Source organism: Spodoptera frugiperda, chromosome 25, assembly GCF_023101765.2.
Source record: "Spodoptera frugiperda isolate SF20-4 chromosome 25, AGI-APGP_CSIRO_Sfru_2.0, whole genome shotgun sequence".
Lineage (NCBI taxonomy): Eukaryota > Metazoa > Arthropoda > Insecta > Lepidoptera > Noctuidae > Spodoptera > Spodoptera frugiperda.
Genome location: NC_064236.1, coordinates 20,651,895 through 20,674,377, shown reverse-complemented (window position 1 = coordinate 20,674,377; position 22,483 = coordinate 20,651,895). Strand labels below are relative to the sequence as shown.

General features: G+C 36.7%; 1 protein-coding gene across 1 annotated transcript; it reads right to left on the bottom strand.

Annotated features, from left to right (window-relative positions):
- Positions 1-1,578: 1,578 nt before the first annotated feature.
- On the bottom strand, positions 1,579-22,266 carry LOC118273214 (zinc finger and BTB domain-containing protein 14). The gene is made up of 9 exons (XM_035590108.2): positions 21,682-22,266; positions 19,594-19,767; positions 17,386-17,570; positions 17,180-17,287; positions 16,526-16,599; positions 15,613-15,850; positions 15,060-15,137; positions 8,096-8,173; positions 1,579-7,321 (listed from the first exon to the last, which is right to left on the bottom strand). Exons 1-9 carry the CDS (start codon positions 21,865-21,867, stop codon positions 7,195-7,197), a joined length of 1,248 nt encoding a protein of 415 aa, XP_035446001.1. The 5' UTR covers positions 21,868-22,266; the 3' UTR covers positions 1,579-7,194.
- Positions 22,267-22,483: the final 217 nt, after the last annotated feature.

Below are 22,483 nucleotides of genomic sequence, written 5' to 3'. Positions count from 1 at the left end.
GATGGCGACTATAACACTCAACACTTTTTATAACACTCAATGAAAAATATTCATGCGAATTTTATTCATCATGTGAATATTCAATGTCAGCGGGCCCTGTCGACTCTGCGCAACGCCAGGTTGCAATACTTATGAAGCGCCACCTTTTTCAGGGATTTTCATATTTCAAATACATTAATGATTTATTTATTTTTTTACATTTGATGAGTCGACGTTTGGCCGCTCTGTCGATGTCGCCTCTCTGTCTCTCATGGCGCATTTACATTAGGTCGGTCACCGAAGGCGGCGGCCGCATTCTGTTTAACTGAAACCGAATTAATATGGCCAAGCGAATACCTGTTTATATTAGTTGGTGACCGAATACGGCCTGCAGTCTAATCGACTAATGTAAATGCGCCATCACTCTCGCTAAGTGATGATGCCGTCTACGATGGAGCATGTCTGCCTAAAAGCAACCTATTTACTCGGCCTTTGAAGATACCCAGGTTATACCCATCAGGAAACACAGACTCCGGCAAAGAATTCCACCCCCTAGCAATTCGCACAAGGAAGCTTGAAGCGAAGCGCATTATGCAACTCCCCTGTACACTTACCGAAATGTCTCCGGTTTTAAGTTTTAGCCAACTTTAAAAAAAGTCAAATATTTTTAAGTGTTTTTACACATAAAAAAATATTTGCTGTAATATGCTTTGGTCTGGTCTTCAGGTCTGCCAGCGACTCAGCCATTATGACTATATCATGGACGAAACGGAGATACTTACACGGAGACCTTCGTCATAGTACAAGGGCTTATTCGCATTTAGTATTGAACATGGTTCGCTATCCTATTGAGTTAGGGAGTGAAATAAATATTTCTGTTAATGATGCACTTCATATAATATTTCAAATTGTATATTATAGCGAGCGGCGCTTCGGTAGGTATCACAGTAAATTGAAAAGGGGCTGTTATGATTTATTAGAGCTAAGTCGCCAGTCGCATCGTGCAATGCGTAGGACACAATGGTTGATATTGCTGTAATTCAATTCATTCTTACCTGTCTTATCATATCACTGAAATACAATCGTGACTTTTCTGGTTTAATAATTTGGGTTAAGGATTTCTAAAAGGTTTTTAATTAACACAGTAAATAATGTATAACATACACAATGATATTATTATTGTATGTTCGTTACACATCACGGGACCACAGGGTCCCGGACCTTTGGAAGGCGTACGAGGGGCCGAAGCCAACTCGCAGAGGCCCGTTGAACAATTTTACTTTAAATGTAATGGGACATCAGCCGGCGATTATCTCTGTATGAACTATGGAAGTACACCAAAGGACAATCCCCGGTTGATGCAGGACTATTGTGGAATATGAAAGAAAAATGTTATGGGTGTGGGTGGCTAATGGACTGGTAAATATGGTAACTATGGAATACTATGGCCCCTGCTCCTGACCAATATTGAAAAATACGGATAAACAGGACTATTTTGATCATGTTCACTCTCATTATTACTGAATAATGTGACAACCAAAGCGCCACTGCGCTATTCTGTATAAACTTTTCTATGTGTAAATACGAAATTAAACAACATTCATAGAAAATTATAATTTATTATCTTAGTAAAGCTAAATATAAAAATATAAAAAAAGGTATTTGAGTATAAACAGAGCACAAATGTCATGTCGACCCATATATACATATAAAATGTACTGCTCATATAAAACCATCTAGAGACCCAAAAACTTCTTTGCTTTAGCGAAGAAACACAAAGTCGAGACATTGTAATACATGATTATCTATCAAATAATTTTATTACAAGATTTGTGATGTGAGAAAACCGGCCAAATACGAGTCGGATTTGCGTACGAAGGGTCCTCTAACATTAACCAGAATTCTAGAAAAAGTGGCAAATTAATCATGCTCGTTGTATGGGAACATCAGTAAAATATGTATTGTTTCAAATATTTGTTGTTAGACTGGAAAAAAATATCTGTCCAGTCCAACTACTACCGTGCATGAGATATGGCTTGATGGTGTAAGACCAGGTTTTACGACCAGGCTCCTGTTTTTAAAGCTTTTATTTAAATGTATCTGAACTGTATGTACATGCGTGTGAAGTGGAATCTTGCAACTAAATTTTGAACGAATTGAGCTGAAATTTTGTATACATAATGTTAAGTTTGCATGGCACTACCCAATTCTAATGATGTAAAAGTATGTCGCGAGATTTGTACCTAAATATTTCGTATTTTATTACTCTTTGGGTACAGAACCCTAAATATAATAGTTTATGGCTAACCAAGTGGTGGTCACCATCTTATCGTTACTCAATAAAGCAATTCAAGTTTTTGGGCAACTAACACACTTCCATTAAATAATATAAATAAAAAATACGTGTTTTTGGGCAACCAACACTTCTTGTTACTAAATCGAGTACAGATATCAATGCCGATATTTACTTTCTGCCAACAACTTGTCACGTCTCCTCCGAGCTTATAATGCTTATTATTGAATCACACTCAATCAACATAATATAAAAGCAACCGGTAGCAGAAACATAACAATATCGACATTAACACACGTGAAACAATAAACATCAGCTGAAATTAAACTTAAAAATAAATATCATCACAACTTAGAGAGCTTAAGACAATTTATATAAATCAAAATCATCTTCGTTGTACAAAATATATTTAAGAGGTAGCATTGCTATTGTGAATCAAAGTAATTTAGATTGTTTTTTTTTAATTTTCACATATTACTTTCGAACACTACAAAGTCAATCTCCAAATAGTTAGCATGGTAACACAGGATAAATGATTTTTCTTCACATACTATTTGTTCCAAATGGCGTCACAAATGTTTACATAAATATACGAGATTCGTAGTAAATGCATTATAGCATATATTTCGACATAGTCAGCACGCTACCATGTAAATGGATAAAATATTTAAATCGTAAATTCGATACAAGTGTTATAAATTCGATAAGACTTATAAAGTTGTAAAATATATTGAGCAAATGTGATCAATATCTTTCGAAACGTTCTGAATAACATACGTTGCTGTAACACGATTTCAAAGCCAATCTCAAAATAAAAGAAAAGCATTGTTAGAATTTAGTCTTTGTCGTTTTATATTCGATTAGGTACAATATGTACTGAGACATGGATCCATCACAATTCGTGCAGTCAAACGTTTCAGTAGCAGCCTTCAAATCGAGATTGTATCTCTTCCGGACGAATATATAATTATCACTGCTTCGTTGTTGCGTACCTACAATACAACTGTACATCGACATAAAGTCACACTTTCGTCAACATCAAACCGCGTGTTGCCTTCACAGTAAAACTGCTGCCATAACGCAGGCCTGCTTGTCCCAAGCACGTCATTACTACATCCTAGTCTCAAAGAATACTGGCCAATATTTATCGGACAATTTATTGTCATATTTAAATGCAAAATATACACATACGATATATATATAAATAATGTATAAAATAAAAAGTCTACTAAGTATATCGAGAAGAATATAATATATAAAAACTACTAATGGGAATGTCAAAATATCTGTCTTACACAGCGACAGGTTCATTTAAACACTTGAATATTACACCTATACCTACTGATATTCTTCTATTGGTTATTTTGCGTTGTAAAATACTTATTCATATAATATTCTTATAAATGTCAAGACGGACAGTTTGATATTAATACGATTTATTAGTTGCCTAAAACATGTCATATGGCTGAGTCATCGTTGTGAACGAACAACTTTCCGCTTTTAGTTATTTTGAATTTCAAACTTATTTCCCTCAACTTGTTTCCTCAATTCGCCATTACATTCGCTGGGCCTGACGGTCAGCACAGGTCATTCTAACTTACTACGTACTATATTGTGATGCACAATCCTTGCAGTATTGTGTTCACGGGGAAACGATCTATTTTGTAATTAGTGACTCCTAAGTTGTCCCGAGCCGATAATAAAAATGGTTTGTACATACAAAAATACTCGATGCTCACATTACCATTTTGGACCACTTCTTTGACACGTTTACATATTGTTTATGTGCACATGCAGAACATTAAATAAATATAATTATTATGTATCGGTAGCTACTCGTGCTACAAGGGCGATCGACCCACGTCAATAAAACCGTTTCCTTGCCAATACAATATCAATTAAATTTGAAATTCAAAATTGACTAAAGTAATCTTAAAGCTAATTCTGTCATGGATACACATACATCTGTACTTCATCATGATTATTTGAGCACACAGTAGAAAACCTTAGAATACAGAGTAGATACGTTAAAGATTACAGAAACACTACTGACACGTCAATATAAGTATTAATTAGTCGATATATGTATGTGCGATAATCGCTTCTTAATCTATTACTGTGGAATGTTATATATGATTCCATTACATCCGAGGCTGCCTTCTGCCCGCCGGAGCACGGGGCTCCGACAGGTTGTAGCCGTTACACGACTACCGGAGCATTGCGTACAGTACTGCAACGCTGCATGAGTAATACAAAGACAACAGTCGAGGCTACCTCGCATCTGACTTGATATCATACTGATGACAGTATTATATTTGGCAACAAATTAAACTGAGTATTACATAGAATAAAGAGTAAAAATATATTCTGAGCGCTTTCATCGAGTACTAAAAAAATATGAGCGGGCTCTACAGGCTGTGTTTTAAGGACAGTAGCGAATATTGCGTTCAAAGGTATGTTGTGTACCAGGGCCGGCCACTCTAGCTGCCGGCTGAACTGCCTTAGTCGTTAGTGTGTCGGCTCAATCAATATTGTCTATAGCCGCCACATACAATGTGTATTGTTCGGAATAACAGAAGCTACTTCTTGTAAAACTTACGTCGCTACTGCCCTTAAAACAATTCGCTTCAAATAAATCAAAATATTGTGAGCATGTCGTAACCGACAGAGGCCTTGCGGTCACCCCTATACACTCGACATATACTATAATGTAAATAGCATTGGTATAAAAATAATTTGGTAAAAAACACTTGATAAATCAATATAAATGCTAAAAATCTACAAGAGCTATCATTACTATGGAATGTTCTTAACTCGTACCTCTTAATAATCTCTTTTATAAACTTAAAACGCTACGTACTTATTTCATAAATATAATAATATTATAACGTTAGAAAAGTTCTATTTTTTTTAAGATTATGCACGCTTAAACCTATTGGAATGTAAAGAGATTTTTTTTCAATATCATAAGTGTTAGTCACATTACCCCTTATATTAAATGGTTAGAAACCCAAACCTTTATAAAATACACCGATTATTGGACGTACTTGTTTTTAACATTGTCTTTCGAAGTGATGCGGACCGAGGCGTAGTCGTACAAAAATATACAAAAATGCGGCCGACACATTCCGCCGGGTGGCGCGATCCAAGGCGCACCTCGTTACAATAAGAGAGCTAATGACTACAATACATTTCGACTTCATTACGATGGGACGATTCTTAAAACGTTAAAGCTATTCGCGCTTTAAAGCCTGACCAGACAAACGTTAACACGAGTAACCACATTATTGCAGACACATTGTCGGACCCGTGCGATATCTTCCGGTCACAATTTGACGAAAATTTAATACCTTATCATATTATATTGGAATGTAATCTGTCACCGAGCTAACACTCGGACCAGCCGTTACACGCTCCCGTTCCTGAAGCATACATTCGTCAACCGGGGCTGATTCTACGTCTTTCGTTACTGTGTACATCTTTATCAGGAATGTGCAAAATATAAACTAATAATAAACAAGTATGAGATAAGTTTTGGTGAACGAGAGCAAACGTTCTGTTTCCCACGGCGAACCGAAGTGGATAACATATCTTACATAAACAGTCGCGTCAAATATTGAGGTATAATTTTATATTCTTAATACACCTAAACAACCCTTGTATAATATAAAAAAATGTATACATCGTTAAACCTATGTTGTACGTATAAATTGTTCACGTTACGGGGACTTAATTAAAAACTTAAAATAACTTAAAATCTAAGTAAAGCATACATAGATGATTAATATACGATAACGTATTTTGTACTGTAAGGTTATGCTTTATACGGTCACCACATCATCCGAGGCGGTGATCATGTTGTCAATAACGAAAATGTTTCCTTTTGTACACTTCGACGCGGAATGGCAACGATACTTTGTTCTATAAATAAATTCAAATCTGTGTCGGTCTAGCTGCCTAAAATAACTTGTACTTGGTCTATTTTTTATTATGAAAATCATCTTTGATCCATTCTTTTACCACAGAATATAACACAGCTTGCCATATCCTCGCAATAAAAGACTGGACTATAGAATACAAGCCACGTTAATAATCTCGTTTTTATAAAAGCGCAGGACGTGGTTCAGTTACCGCGATAAATACACACTAACCTAAGCTACGTGTAGATCCAATTTCCAAAATTGTAGAAGTACAGAGTAAAAATCGTCTAAAGTCCTTACGTAATACTTATAAAGTTAAGAGTATAATAGATTATAGAGAATATAAGAAGAATGGCATCAATTCCAGTCTTAAATCTAACATATTGCCGAATAAATGAGATTACAGACAAATTGCAACTGTCCGCGCGTGCGCACTACTAAAATAATATTAAATCATCCTGCGCTTTTCAAATACTACATAAAATAATGCAATGTATATTGTTTCAGTCTTTGGAATTTGTGTATTGGAATGTTTCATCATATAAAAAACGTGTATAATTAATTAAGACAAGAGTCTGAGAATTTCGAAGGTTCCTTGATGTCCATTTGATATAAAGAGAAGCTAAGTTTTGTTACTTGTTACCAAACATCATCCAAAAGTTTGTCAAACATTTGCAAATAATAATGTTTTCAAAAGAACATCAAGGGGAACTCTACATTAAATCTTGAGGTACGTGTGTAATACTAAAAAATAAGTAAAAAGCAGAGTATCCAATCATGAATCACAAATTAAATCTCAGAGAGTTGTCTGCGCCGGAGACGCTCGGAGCGCCGGAGGGGCCTACTTGGGGTCCTGTTGGCGGGGGCGGTGTTGCGCCTCCTCTTCTTGCGCCCCACTTTGAAGATGAGGTTTTTGGTCCAGTACGATTGTTCGGTGAAGATAGAGTACAGCCGGTCGGGAGCCACGTAGTCGTAGATGAGAGGACGCCTGTTTATTTGACATCATACGGTCTCAGAATCGGCTTCCGTCTTGGGGACCACGGACTCGGAAAGCTTGCCCGACTCGGGAGTACTGGACGCGTTGTTCGTCTCGGGGGCACACTTCGCCTCCGGTGTCGACGCAGAGAAACTGTAATTGTTACATTGTAACGTTGTAAATTATTACATGCGAGTACAGTACAAAATGTAAAATGAACTTTCATTTCAATTCTGTTATACCTCGAATTATCGTGCACCTACCGTAACCTTGCCCTTGATCTTCTTTTAGTATCGTAATTATAGTTAGTAATTTATATCTAGTTCAAACAAAAACTAAAATTATACAAAAAGTAAAATAAAAAAAAAATATTGACTGAAAAATGTAACAGCTGTTTCTAGATACAGCAAATACTTTGCGCCGGGTGCCGATTATAATAAAAAAAAGGCTCGAGTCTGTGTATTATTTATCAAACTTGCCTGATATTGTGCCTGGTAGTAGTGTCTACAAGTAACAAAGTAAATACTATCACAAGAAATAAAATAATAACCAAAATATCTGTGATCCCTTTGCATACAGCACCAAACCTACGGCGGTTTTAAACTTGTGATCAAATTCAATACAGCAACGAGTAATAACGTTAACATTGTCTGTATTTATCTGGAAAAATAAATGTTGTGCACACAATGCTTCTGAAGACCTCTTGTAGCAACACACAGATAAATGCATGAAGTCGTACCTGCCGCGGTACAAAATGACACAAAAAATTCATGTCATGTGACATAACAGGCACAGTGAGATAGTCTTACAAGGTATAATTTTACTCTAAGCAATAGGTATCATATTATATACGTGAGTAATTTCTCCTCAGAAAAATCAGTGTGGGAACTCTAGTAGCATATAATATAGAGCGGAGTGAATACTTACGCTTGCCTCATCACCTCGTTTTGCCCAAGTTGCGCGAGGAACGCCTTGTTCGATTCCGGCGTAGATCCAGGTGAGAAACTGTCAACAAGTAGGAAACATTCTGGGTTATTAACCGATCCCTTGCTTTTACACTGCGCAACGTCAAACAAATGAGAAAGTCAACTTTGTGGCCGTGTGGCCACGTGTGGGCAGCTACAATGCCATCTCTGCTAGACCTCAAAAGTTCAATTATCTTCAGATACTTGAAAATGCTTCGAGTGATCGATCATAAATGTTCTAAAATAATCGTTAAATGACAACTGTTATTCAAAAATAACAGTTGTCATTTTAACATAGAATATGAAAATAAATGTATTATACTGTTTGGTGTGTTCTAGTCTGGCAATTGTTGTGCTAGTATAACGTGACAATGCCAGATCCTGCCCCACCTCAATTTCATCAATGTACAAGAAATGTAAATTAATCAAAATTTATGCAATGAAAATAGGACCCTTGGTTACTTAACTATTATTCTGATAAAGTTGCGGATAAAAATTAGGGAATAAAAAGAATTAAAAAAACCCAAGGCCTATTTCCTGTTTTTATCGCGACCATCTGCGTTTCTTTGTACGCTTGCATGAGGAACAAAACGAGTCATTCAATAAGAAAAGATTTATATATTATAGATTTATATATATGAATTTGGTATAAATACATACTGTTAGTTAATTTATTTTTTTTTATATAATATATATTATAATTAATGCATATTCTAATTATTATTTCGTGTTTGAACGTTAGTGATTAGATGTAATGATTCATTGTCGTTTCATTACTAATGAAACATCACCATGGCGTGTGTGCGTCAGTTATGTCAAAAAGTCATTATTTGACATTCATTGTCTGTTGTGTTTACATTGTTGTTTCGTTATGACTATGAATTAAAAGTAGGATTACTAAAGCTGATTTTGGTGATGACATTCCTTCCTTTCATAGCTAAACACCCCAGGATAGCATTGTAATAATATAAAGCACTTAATTTCATTATTTCTACCATTATAACTGCAATTAACCTAAACTGGTACCTAACCTAAATGTAATATTTTGTTCTTTGATTTATATAGAAACCGCAAGCTCTAAAGGCTTTTAGTCATGTTTTTAGTTACCACGTTCAAACAGACAAACTCTTTAGCTTTATACATCAGTCATATCTATGCTAAGGAGATAAGTATAGTTTATCCCACCCAAAACATAAATGTGAAAGGATGCCAAGTTCGATAATATTGGAATGCTTCTCCTATAAAAGAAGTGAGATCTAAATAAGTACCAAGTTCCATACACAGACCTCAGTTAAAAATGATATAACAAGTTGGCAAGTTTTCACACACTTTGTTATACCTACCTACTAAACGCAATGAGTCAAGTATATAATTTTCTATTAAAACTTGCCAAGTTATATCATTTTTAACTGAGGTCTGTGTATGGAACTTGGTACTTATTTAGATCTCACTTCTTTTATAGGAGAAGCATTCCAATATTATCGAACTTGGCATCCTTTCACATTTATGTTTTGGGTGGGATTTCATTTATTTTTGTAAGGTTTATTTTCTTTTTTTCTTATTTTACTTTACTTTGACTAAATACAAACCTTCGTAACGAATTTTAGGTCGGTACGACCATTGGAAGATATATATAATTTTTTTGTTTTAGTTCCTTAGGGGTATGAATTTACACCTTCATTATTTTTAAAACCGACTCACACATGGCCATTTTCAGATTTTTTCCTTTACCTTGACCTAAAGACCTACCTCCATGCCAAATTTCAAGTCAATACGACTATTGGAAGTGGTCTAGGTTTTTGATGAGTGAGTGAGTGAGTCAGTCAGTGAGTGTATAGTAAAAATAGCGATTTTCTGACGTCAATATCTCAAGATCTACAATAGGTACATTAATGAAATTTTGTATTTTAGATAAGTAAGTAGATCTCGATAGATACTAGAAATTTCATATGCGTAGATAAAATAGATTTTGAGTTATAGGTGGGTCGAACTTGGCCCGAAATGGTTCGTGTAATATAACCCACGGCCGGTGTGTCGGTTTTTTTGCTCGAACTTGGCGGACACACTGCGGTGTGTCTAGATTTCGTTCTATATAAGGCAGCTAAGTATAATTCCAGCGCTGATATGGTCGTTATTCGTATTTTTAAATCCATTGTTTACATATCAACAATTACAATACAAAACGTGTTCCGTTATCTGACCTAGTTTATGGTAAGATATTTAAAACTAAGCAACAGATCTTTCTTAGATAGAATGATTCCAGAGAATCTGAAGGTATGTATACAACGTCCATTATATAGAGAAACACTGTTGTTTTTTGAGATTTCTAATGTAATGTCTTTATATATGGGATACATTGCGATGTTGATCAAATAGCTACGTATGAAACTATTTTCTTGTGTTGACTATTAATCTTTATCGAAATAAATACGTTAATTAGATTCAGTATTAAATGCAGATAGATAACAGTTGGTTTTACATTATACGAGAAGTCTAGAAAACATTATAGTTTCAAGCCAGCGCGCACCGCTCGATCACATTCCTACACACTGCAAAGCCCGCGCCGAGCGCATCTCTTCTGGAAATTACATTAGTTCTTCTTTTCTACGTCACGCGTGCGAAGCAGCGTTACATTATAAGTAGCTGTCTGTCGATAGCTAGGGTTATAAAAATAAATCTTCTTTGATTGAAATACGCTAAAAAGATCAACCATTTGCGGCGTGCTTCCACCGCAAACTAACAGCTAATCTGCCGGCCACATGTATGAAAAATTGCCTCAACTATGCAAGCTAAACTAAACTAACTTACTTTAGGTGACGGTGGACAATCAGCTTAGAGATTGCACAATATACCTATTATTATTAAAAAACATGTCATACATAGTTTTTGAACAAAACAAAACCCCACAGCTATATAAAGTACACGCTTTTTTTGAGGGGGGAAATCATCCAATGTCTTCAGAGTTCGGAGTGTCAGACTCTTACTGACTAAAAACCACCCCGTTCCTTCTCCTGCTTTTAGCCGGAGCCCCAGTAAACTGTTACGTTATCTGCAGCTCCGTATCGGGCATCAGCCCTACTGGACCCCATCTGTGGTGGTTTAGCTCTTTGAGGCCTCAAACCTCAAAAACCTCAATGAACCATACGCAGGGGTCTGGTTCTGGTCGGGCCGCGTGCTACCCTTGCTCGTCGTCCGCAGACCTGCACTAACGGTGGCCATAGATCGTCACGCGATCCCCGACACCCGGAGTGTCTTCTGCGGCGGCTGGTGCGTGAGGAGGATCGTTCCCTCACGTGCTCCGCCGCCTCCTTAGCTAACATGACTGCTTCGCAGAAGGAGAAGAAGGCATCCCATTCCCCTCGATCCGCACCATGGCCTGAACTAGAGCCGGACGCGAGAGATCACCTTCACCGATCACGTCCCTAAGGACACACATGCAGGGCACACACCGCCACCGTATGCTCCACCGGGTGGTCCTCGCAATGACGACAATCAGGCGTTTCCTCCCGCCGAATCCGAAACATGTACCTACCGAAACTTTCGTGTCCGGTAAGGACCTGCGTCAGGCGGTAGGTGAGGACGCCGTGACGCCTCTCAAGCCACTCCTTAAAGAGGGGACTTACCGCTAGTGCAGCAGTGTTCATATTATATTGTCCATTGTGGTTCTTTAGTTGCAAGATTCCACTTCATACACAAACAATCGGACATAGACACGTCGTAGATACTTAAGCAAGAAAAGTAGAAGTGCTAAATAATATCACACATTACTTATAGAAGTCAAAAACAAACTAATAATATTATTATGATGAAAGAATAGGTAATTATGTTTTAAAAATAATATTATCTTTTGGAATGGACATGAATCAATCACTCCTGACATTGCCGACCGATCTCAACCACATTGACTTGACTCTGACTATCAAGAGCAATGAATGGACATATGAGAGGAAACATAAATCATGCGACAATATTTATTTATCTTACTTTACTGTACTTTCTACAGTAACTTGTTATAAAAGCAGTAACACACAATGTGGTTGACACAATGTTTCCATTCTCCCCTATCAGACGTCGCCCTATGGTGAACTTCTGTCCTTTGATATCTTTCGACAGATCGAGGACTGAATTTGGCTGTAAAACGATATAATGGAAGAGGGTGATCTATAGAAGGCCAAACTGTAATCTGTATTGTGTCAGAAATAATATGATGGAAAGTGTGGTTTGACCGGAGTGATATCACGATCTCTCAGAAAACGACACGGCGTGAAACAACACTTGCGTTGTGTTTCGCAGTAAGTGAGAGATAGATGGGGAGCCCCAATCCCACTTTCCGTGGCAACCTATTTATAACTCCTCTGGTACAGCGAGTGTCTATGGGCGTCAATTGCTATATCAAAAAAGGAAACGGGTCGGGTTGAAGCCGGGTCGTTAAATCAGCAATCATTAAGGTAAGTTTTAAGGCTATTTCCACTCTGCTTTCAAACCCATTTTAGAGAGCTGTGTGGGGCGCCATAATCGTCATAAAATTCCATCCTCTGTACGCGTATTTGATATAGCGGGTACAAATTCAATCAGCGTGTTTATACTTAGCTCAGATATGATTTTATAAAAACTAAAAATGTTACGTGTCTAGAAGTAACCTAGTTGTTTAAACCTACATTGACCTTGCTGATAATTAGATAAGTCTAAATACATAGCTAACAGCAGTGAACGACAGACATTACACGAAACGCAATACGTGTCATTAGTTTAATGGTTAGAGTATTAAAGGTAATGATGTATTGCTTACAAAGCTTGCATGACGGGAATCGTTATGCAAGCTTTGGAATATATTTCGATGACTTTCATTGTATAGGTATAATAGCCAGAACATAGCACGATGAAGCAACTAATGAAGCACGCGAACAAATTGTATGTGCCTGCACTGACACTGGTTGAACAAGAAATCATCCATCAAAGAAATCATTCTGAATGTAATTTCGTATGAATATTTTAATCTATGAAAGTTATGCACATGACCACACGGTTCTTTTTATGAAAACAGTATATCAAAGACCAATTATTATATTAACTATCAAATGTTAAGGTACATAACTTCTAAAACACATGTCTATTTATATAATGCATGCTGCACAATTCGCCATTGAATATTCTTTTGCCAAGCAATAAGTAGAATTCTGAAGAATGCATAATATTGATGGAACATTCGTCAACGGGCATAGCTTATTTAAATTATGTATTAAATAAATATGTACCATCGGGCTTAAGGCATTGTATATATTGTATAAGGCGGTTAAATTACATAGCACATGGCGCTTTAGTTTATTTATTTAAGCTTTAATGCACACGAAATAATAAATAATGGCTCGTAAGACGAACTTAATGCCATATGGCATTTCGCATTCTCGCAATCAACCTTAGGTAAAGTTGATAAAACTACGTTTAAAAAAACGGACTTCAATAAGTATAAAGTAAAACTTAAACTATGTATTTCATAGTTTTTATTGCTTACTGCTTACCGGGCACCGACTTCTAAACTTTACAAGTCCGTGGCCTCAAGTAAAATTATACATATTGAGACCTAGGTAGATACCTATGTACATTAAGCTGTTCATAATTATATAGTATGGGTAAGTTATACATATTTTTTTATGATAATCAGTGTTGTTATGTAATATTGAAATTACACAATTCGCTAGATGAATCTGTACAGGTTTTTACACTTACATTAAACCTGTGCATCAATCGCCAATGGTACTTATCACATTGTAAAAGTGGTGTTAAATAATAGCTTCAATAATCGCTCAGCATGTTAGTGTGTGTCATGTTTGTGAAATGGAATTCAGTGTAACTTGGAGCACATTATTGCATACCCCAAGCGATTCAGTTATAGTAATACCTATGTCAAAACCAATTTGCGATTTTACCATAGACTTTGCTTAACAAATACAATATTTTAGACGAAACGAAACGAATGAAACTGTGTGTAGCGGCATAAGTTAGCAATATATTCGCATGGTGGCCAATAGAGGAGAACAAACACATCGCAAATATGAGCATCTTCACGCGCAAGCAAGTGCACAACGCTTCTACTTAATACTAAATAACTGACATGAGGCAACATGTTATGTACCAGCATAATAAAACTATATATTATGTACCAGTTTCCGAAAGTAGTTATATAATTTAATCGTTAAATGATCTACGGAATCTATAAGAATCCTGGCTAAGGCTAAGCGTCTACAGCCTGTCTCTACTGGAACAAGACTTTCCCTAAGTTCCATATGTTTACTGACTAAAAACAATAATATCTTTATGCAAAATTAATAAAGTATTTGAAATTGAGTGAACCGTGTCGTTTGGAAATGCTTTAATTTTCTAGCAAACATTGTTAAATTCCACACACCAGGTAAACTGTATTACTCTCATTGTGGCAAAAGATTTTTAGGCCGTTTGTTACTTAGTTCGTACACCAATTACGGTGGTAGTGGCATTTCTGACAAAAAAGGGCTAGTAGCCCTTTTTCGTCAGAAATGCATACATAAGGGCGAAAGAAATGCAGAAAAGCATACATACATAAGGGCGAAAGGAGAAAAAGGTCTATAATTTTCTAGGAATTAGTGTCTATTACACATAAAACTATATTGTCAAGTATGTTTATTCATTGTATGTTTATAAACGCATTTACGACAGGACATAATGTCAGCGTGTAATGTCCTTTTAAAATACAGTTTAAATGTTTTATTATTTATATTAAAAGACGAAACCTCAGCTGAGGAAACCTCCCAACTCGGAGGGCTTATTTAAAATGGCGTCGAAAGGTAACTTAATTTTGGATTGACATTATTCCGGAACATTAAATTTATTTTAGTTCTCTTAGTGTACTTACCCTTTACAACATGCCTATAATTAATAAAAGTACTTACTTATCGACATCCTTGAAGTCTCCGCTGCTCATGGATGAGTCGGAGCGCCACTTGCCTCCACCGACCATGTTCTGCATCCTGTAATGGTTTAAATAAACAATATAATACTCTCCCGCGTACATTAACTCAATATTTGCAAGAAGGATTTGTAATTGGCTCATAGGTACCTACACTGATATTTAAATTGACTGCAAGTTCTCTATGTACCGTTATGTACAGGTCACTAACTAAATGTGTATGGGAAAGCAGCCTTGAAGGTATCTTTAGAGGAAGGAAATAAGATTGACCTACAATGTCCATTGAATTAGTATTCGGATTATCGGATTATGTCAATTAATTGTTTCTTTCCTTAAAACAGTTAGTCATGTTAATAATCGAATTGAATACAATTAGAGTAAATACAGTATTTGTGTGTGTAGGCAACTGCAAATAATGAAGAAGGAATGTGACTGATATTTTCCTTAATGCAATGACATAAAGGATGACGTCATAGCAACATTTAGATTGTTTTGTGGGCGCGGGCGTGTGTTTGTGTGTGTGAAGTGACACTTGCTTCATGGGTTCTCCCTGCGTGCTGAGCTGCGCGAGGTAGGCTGCCTGCTTGCGGTGGTGGTACATGTGCACGCGCAGGCACGATGGGTTGCGCATCCGCTTCTGGCAGATGTCGCACTGCAGCGTGCCCTCGCGAGTGTCGTGCTTGTCTCGAATGTGCACCTTCAGGTTGTACCGGTTCGCGAAGTACCGGTGGCACGACGGACACTTTACGCCCCCCGTCTTGCAGTTCCAACCTGCTGTGGGCGAGCCAGTGGGAAGGTACCATCAGACCATCTTTCTTGTATAGCAACAAGTATGTCGTTACAATAGTTCGGTCGATTCGGTCAACACTTCTAATTAAACAATTGACAATATTTTAAACATTTCTTATGACGTCGAAAGTAAATATTTATTTCGTTAAATTCCTCTGGCACTCCATTTAACATAAATAACCAAATGAATTTCCAAATGACGATTGACATAACAAATTCAATAGTCAGCAAACTGTTTGTGTTATGAAATGCATGACCCTTTCAAATCATTTTCAACTGAGTAAAGTATTATCAATTGTTACTAAAATAACATACACAATAGTAAGCTTGGTCATAATAAGGCATCTACATGGTAACAAAAGGTAAAATCAAATATTATGAATACCTGTAGTGTAGTAATATTTTTATTGTAAACATACCACACACACTATCTTTATTGTTGGGATTTTTTTAAACATCTAAAAACTACATAACTTTTCATATCATTCAAATTGATCTCCGCATACTTGCAAATTATGTCCTTTTCCCTATTACGTGTTTCTATTATATTTACAAATTTTGGTTTATATCACATGTTCATCCCAATTTCCTTAAATATCAGATGGTCAATACTGAAAGCATCGTTTTGAACAACAGAGCGTATAAGCATGTAAGACTTACCAGACTCCTTGGCAGACTCGGGCAGCACAAGCACGCTGTGAAACAGGTCGTTGTCGAAGTCAATCAGCGGTTCGCTGCAAGCAACGCGCAACGTAACGTAAGTTCTAAAGCGCTGACTATGCCTTGTTGCAAGCTACATTACAAGTGACCAGTGCTTCGCATTACAATAATTTTACTACCCTTTACATTTCTGAAGCCTTGCTATATAATTTCTCTAAGAAAAGAGGCTTAATATGTTACAGTTCCCGTTTAAACAAAGACTTCCGCCACTGACGTTGTATATTACGCTGTGTAGGTAATGCTTTCTAACACCAAACATACTGAAAATATGAGCATATAATACTATATGACAATTAGAAAGCGAATATTTAATTGAGTTTTTATGGCCTTTCGAACAAAGCTACCAAAATTTACATCTCGTAATTTGAAAAAGCACGTTATTACTAGAACCCACTGTATGTTGATGGCGTGTTAATTTTAACGCAATGTGATTCTGTGACAGCTGGTCGAAGCACTGTAATGAAGTGGATCAGTATGCGAAGCCTGGCAGCCGCCAATCTTACAGCAGCAAGCTAATGTAATTGTGTGTAATAAATAATGATAATTTGAATGTCAGTAGGTGATTACGATTTGCCACAAGTTGAAGGTACATACCCGTCGTATGGGTAGTCGGTGTTCTCGGGGTGAGTGGGCGAGTCCTTGATGGTGCGCGGCTTCTTCTTCGTGCTGTGGCTGTTCTTGGTCGGGGTGTTCTTCAGTAATCTGAAAAGTAATACAACAGCAGCCACATTACGTATACATTGCAGATTGTAAGGACTCTACAAAAGCAACACTTATCAAGGATGGTCCATTTCTGCTACCTCTTCAGCGGGCTCCTGGCAGCCTCCTCCTTGATGGTGACTGTGTCGGTGGGTTCTGGCGGAGGCTCCGAGGAAGTGGTGTCTTCCACCGCAGGGGTCCAATCGGCGGGCTGGTCGGCTATCTCCTGTTGTGGTGGCGTAGGCTTCGGGGGCTCCTCTGCCATACCAGTCGGAGACTCGCTTCGCTGTGGAAATAATTACATAATATTAGTATTATGTTGGCTTAACTGGCACATTATTTTATGGATGTATGCCAAATTATCCGCCTGTGAGAAAGTAGAATTCTCTTCCAGCGGGTGTCATCATAAGAGTCGACTAACGGATGACACATTGTCACGGGTTACTATTCAATCTCAAGTTATTATTTACCCTAAAATGGACACGGTATTTTCCTGTCGAATCTATCCAGCGTCAAGTGAAACGCTGTGTAAAACACGACGCTTCATAAACGTTCATTGTGCTGTTCGCAGACGTAGTTCACAACATAACTCTAAATATGAATAATGACACCCTCGTTTCAATATGGCCGCTGGGCCACCGGCACCCACACCACCGACAGGTAGGGTGCCTCCTCTCACAGGTATGGGGGTAGACGCCACCCCGAAAAGCCGGATTAAGTTACATAGAGATGTTTTATTACAAAACAAATTGCACCCCTTATGAAACGCTTCACTGGTCTTTACCCCTGATTTCCTGTACTAATGAGATGCAAAAAACATTCAGTGTCGGTATGATTCTCATTCGACTCCGGACGAAACAAACACTAATTAATTTTGACTGAAACTTGATCTTTGTACTGTTTTTGTTTGTTCATCAATGTTCACAAATATTCTAGACGCGGCATAGTGTCGTTACAACACAGACTGTAAAGCAAATATCTACAGATGACAAGTATTTCTTTTGGATTCTTAGGTCGCGAGCTTATTCCTTGTGGAATTTAGTGTTTTGATCATTCAGAATAAGTAGAAGCAAGGAGAATTTCGCTAAACGCTCGCCCGCTATTACACATAGAGATGCAATCCGGTATTTTACATATAAGCTATTTTCGCTCTTTAAAACCGTGCGAAAGAGTTTATTTCCAACAAAAAAGAAAGTGATCTATGATAAACATATAGGTAATAGGTATAGTATCCATAAGCTGTAGATTTTGACAATTTAGGTTTGGATTATAGGTAAAAGAATATGATGTTGATTTGAATTTGATTTAGTTTTTGATTTTATTTAAACCATAAATGATTCACCGTTGTTTGTAATCTGTGAGACGGATTATGATACAGTATGGAGATCACTCATATGTGTTAAATGAAACATACATATGTACATACAACGTCACGTCTTTTTATCCCGAAGGTAGGCTGAGGTGCACATTACTATACAATGCACACCAACTTTTTACCATTTGTGTTATAAGTCCCATCTAATAGGAGATATATATTGCCATATACTGGGCAAATATCACACTCCGTGCTACTACTGAGAAATTTTCGAAAATCCGAAGAAAACCCAGTAGTGCTTAAATGAAACTACAAGTAAGTAATACTATAGTCTACGAAGTAACTTAATATTTCAAAAATATCGAAAATCTTCAATTAATATTATGTAGGTTTCAAATAAAATAAATAATATAATAAATCAAGCATAAACTTCTGTGTGTAGCTCAAGTTGACCACAGAAGAGCTGTAATGTTGTAAGTTGTCTAAAAATGTTACGGACATGCGGCGCGGCTGTTGCAATGCCGTATTTGTAAAGAGTGTTCAAATTAGCTCAAAGAGAAGCTCCGGCCGGACCCGGCCAGATCGGCTTAATTTCCGGTTGAATCCTGCCGGATTGAAGGTTGTACTGGATTGCAATCCCTAATTACACAGTCCAGTCTCCAGCAAAATATTTCAGTTTATATACACGAGTTGTAGATAGAAACAATAAATCTAGAAAGTTCTCAAATTCTATTATTTAGGGTTTACGCAATTAGGGTCAGCTCCATCGGACTGATATGATGGCATCACGGACAACCGGCGTAATACAATTATTGCGTTGCTTTCATCATACGAGAAAAGATACTGGATACCTATACCCCATTCCCACAGGGTGGCAACACTCAAATCTTCGGATGTTGCGAGAGTCCATGGCTTACCATCAGGTAATATGTCTGCTCGCCTACATTATAAAAATACCTAGATGAAATACAGTCGTCTGAAGAGTGACACTTACCTCCCGGCCCCCGGTCAGCCCCTTGACTTGTAGAAGCTCAGCAGTATGAAGGAAGCCAGACAACTCTTGGCGACGCACGTGTACCTCACCACGGTACATAAACTGAAGCAGCTGGCGCAGTTCTTGATGTGCCACGTCTTTCAATATTACTATTGGATGTTCACATGGGTTCATCTGTCAAAACAAAAGTAATAACTGTTTTATATAACAGTTAAGCATTTCATAGACCTACCTATAAACTGGGCTAATAAGAAAATAACAAATAATTCCTTTACAATCCTAGTTGTATCTATGTATATGTTGCATTAATGATATGACTAAGCCATATTCATAACAGCTGCAAGGCCCTCCTTGCAATATTATAATGCACTAGCCACTTAGGACAAATGCCTGCCAATTTATACTTAACAAGCATTCATTTGTCAGTACCTCAGTTTACTCATGATAAATGTGGCCAGAAGAACTACACAACATATTTACATAAGATAACACTATATTGATACTTTTACTAAGTAATTTCAAACTTTCTAACTGTATAATAACATGTATTGACCAAAAACTCTTGTATCAGCATATACTAGGAATTAAACTTTGTACATTGTATTCTATTAAATAAAATACTAGGATCATTAAATAATATCTTTGCAACCATGATAATATAATTTATTTACACAAATACCATATGCAGGTATATAAAACATATGAAAATTCTTGTTTGAATAGATGAAAAACATTCCCTTAGTCTTTTACAAATATGTATGCTAATACAAGTTGATGCATCCCGCACCACAGGATTAAACTTACACTGTACTGAAAATCCAACTCACAGATTTTTTAAATCTCGATTCTCATCTCATTCATTTCACAAAATAAGTTATTAGTTGAGTGCCAAAGACTTTGAAACCTAAACATTGACATCAGCATTCTAAATAACTTGTAAGAATCCAAATCAACAGTTTGGCATGCCTAAACCTATTCCATATCCGTGTGAAGACTATTCAATAAACATTTGTATTATTCACATTCATATTATTATGATAACGGGTGTGTTTATGGACACTTTTTATTTGTTATAGTTTCAATATGACAGAGATATGGAACAAAGGTCATTGTAACAATACTAGTGATTCATTGAATTTCTTAACATAATATACAATTACCAACACATTGAGCCAAAATAGCATTCAACTATTTCATTGGTATTACATTCGTTACCATGGAGTTATATTTGAATCCTGACAAGTTCATTAAAATTGTAAAATGTAAAAGGCAGGTAAGCAACCTTGCTTCAAACATGGCTACCAGTCACTACCAGACTCCTGCTTATTGATTTTTAATTTAAGTACAACACTAATTATACAAAGTTAACTCATTCCCCTTTAATAAAAAAGATCTAAATATTTCACTATATAGGTAATGTTATTTAAGTACAAGTAACCCTTTAAATAAGTGTGGAAACAGGAATAATTTTACATTTTCACTATTACAGACTATTTGTACACAAAACATAAATAGTAATGGGAAACAACATAACTATTACAAAAACAAACTTACCAACAGATTCAGGAAACTAAATAAGACTCTGAGTGGAGTGAACTGTTCACAAACAAGGGAAATGTTCAACTGTTGGCAGCCAGTACCAAATTGCAAATAATAAGGGAGGCCCTCCCCATACAGATCACAGATGAGGTAGGGATGCGGGCAGGGAATACTAAATACCTAAAATCAACCCTCCTGTCTGGCTTGCACCCTATGCAGAGGGTGTGGGGGAGTGTGTTACACAAACATCTAGACACCTATAGATAAAAATCAATACAATTAGCAGCCATGCTGGACACATGTACATCTCCATAACTATGCACCTACACATGACACATTACATATGCACAACAGTATAGCTATTTATTTATACTGCACTCTTGTCAGACAAACTGTTCAGGTGTCTATCTAAATATCTAGTGGTGGAAACTGAATGCACAGATGCTAGTGTATCCAAAGACTGTATTGAAGACAAAATTCACCAAGAATTACACCAGCTTATCCTCTATGAAAAAAGAAGGTAAAATCAACAAAATACATAATACATACCTTAAAAAGTTCCTTGAAGTAGGGACTGCATACTGAGAGGATTAGTTTGTGAGCGTGCACGTACTGGCCACCAGCGGCCAGGGTCACGTCTACCAAGTCTTCGCCTTCCAGCAAGGCATGAAACGATTGTGACAAATTCGAATGGAAATCATTCCATCGAAGCGAGAACTGTTCGGGAACAGCCATCCCGCCGACAAATCCCAGCAATCACAATAAAAAAACAAAAGATGCCCTTCTAACACTACCTGTACCACTTTCAGACTAGCTACGCGTCCCAACAGTGATACATAACTGAAAACTCAAACGCGAATTATTGCCTACGTATACGAATCAGTTATGAACGTCTTATTCCTCAAACATTATTAACAACGCATCACTACGACGTTACCCGTGATTATTTATATTACACAAACAATATTGACTGACATGGCAATACAATGGAATAATAATCAAAATGTCGCTTGGTTGGTTTGGTCTGTCTGATGTCTGATACACGGATTCTTCACAATGCACCGTTCGTTCATTGTTCGACAAACAACATGAACATTATGTCAGAGCGCGTAAAAAAAGAATTTGCGGTTTCACGTGTAATTTGTTTTTGAATATATTATTTTTTGTCTTTAATAGGACTAAAATTAATTTAACTAAAAATATTATAAAAATAATGATAAATGGTCTAAAATAAAATTAATTAATTTTATCATAGACTAGTATCTTTTTTATCTGTACACATAAAAGCGTACAATATCATAAACAATATATCTTATCTGTCGACCGTTGACGTGTAGACCACAGATAAAAT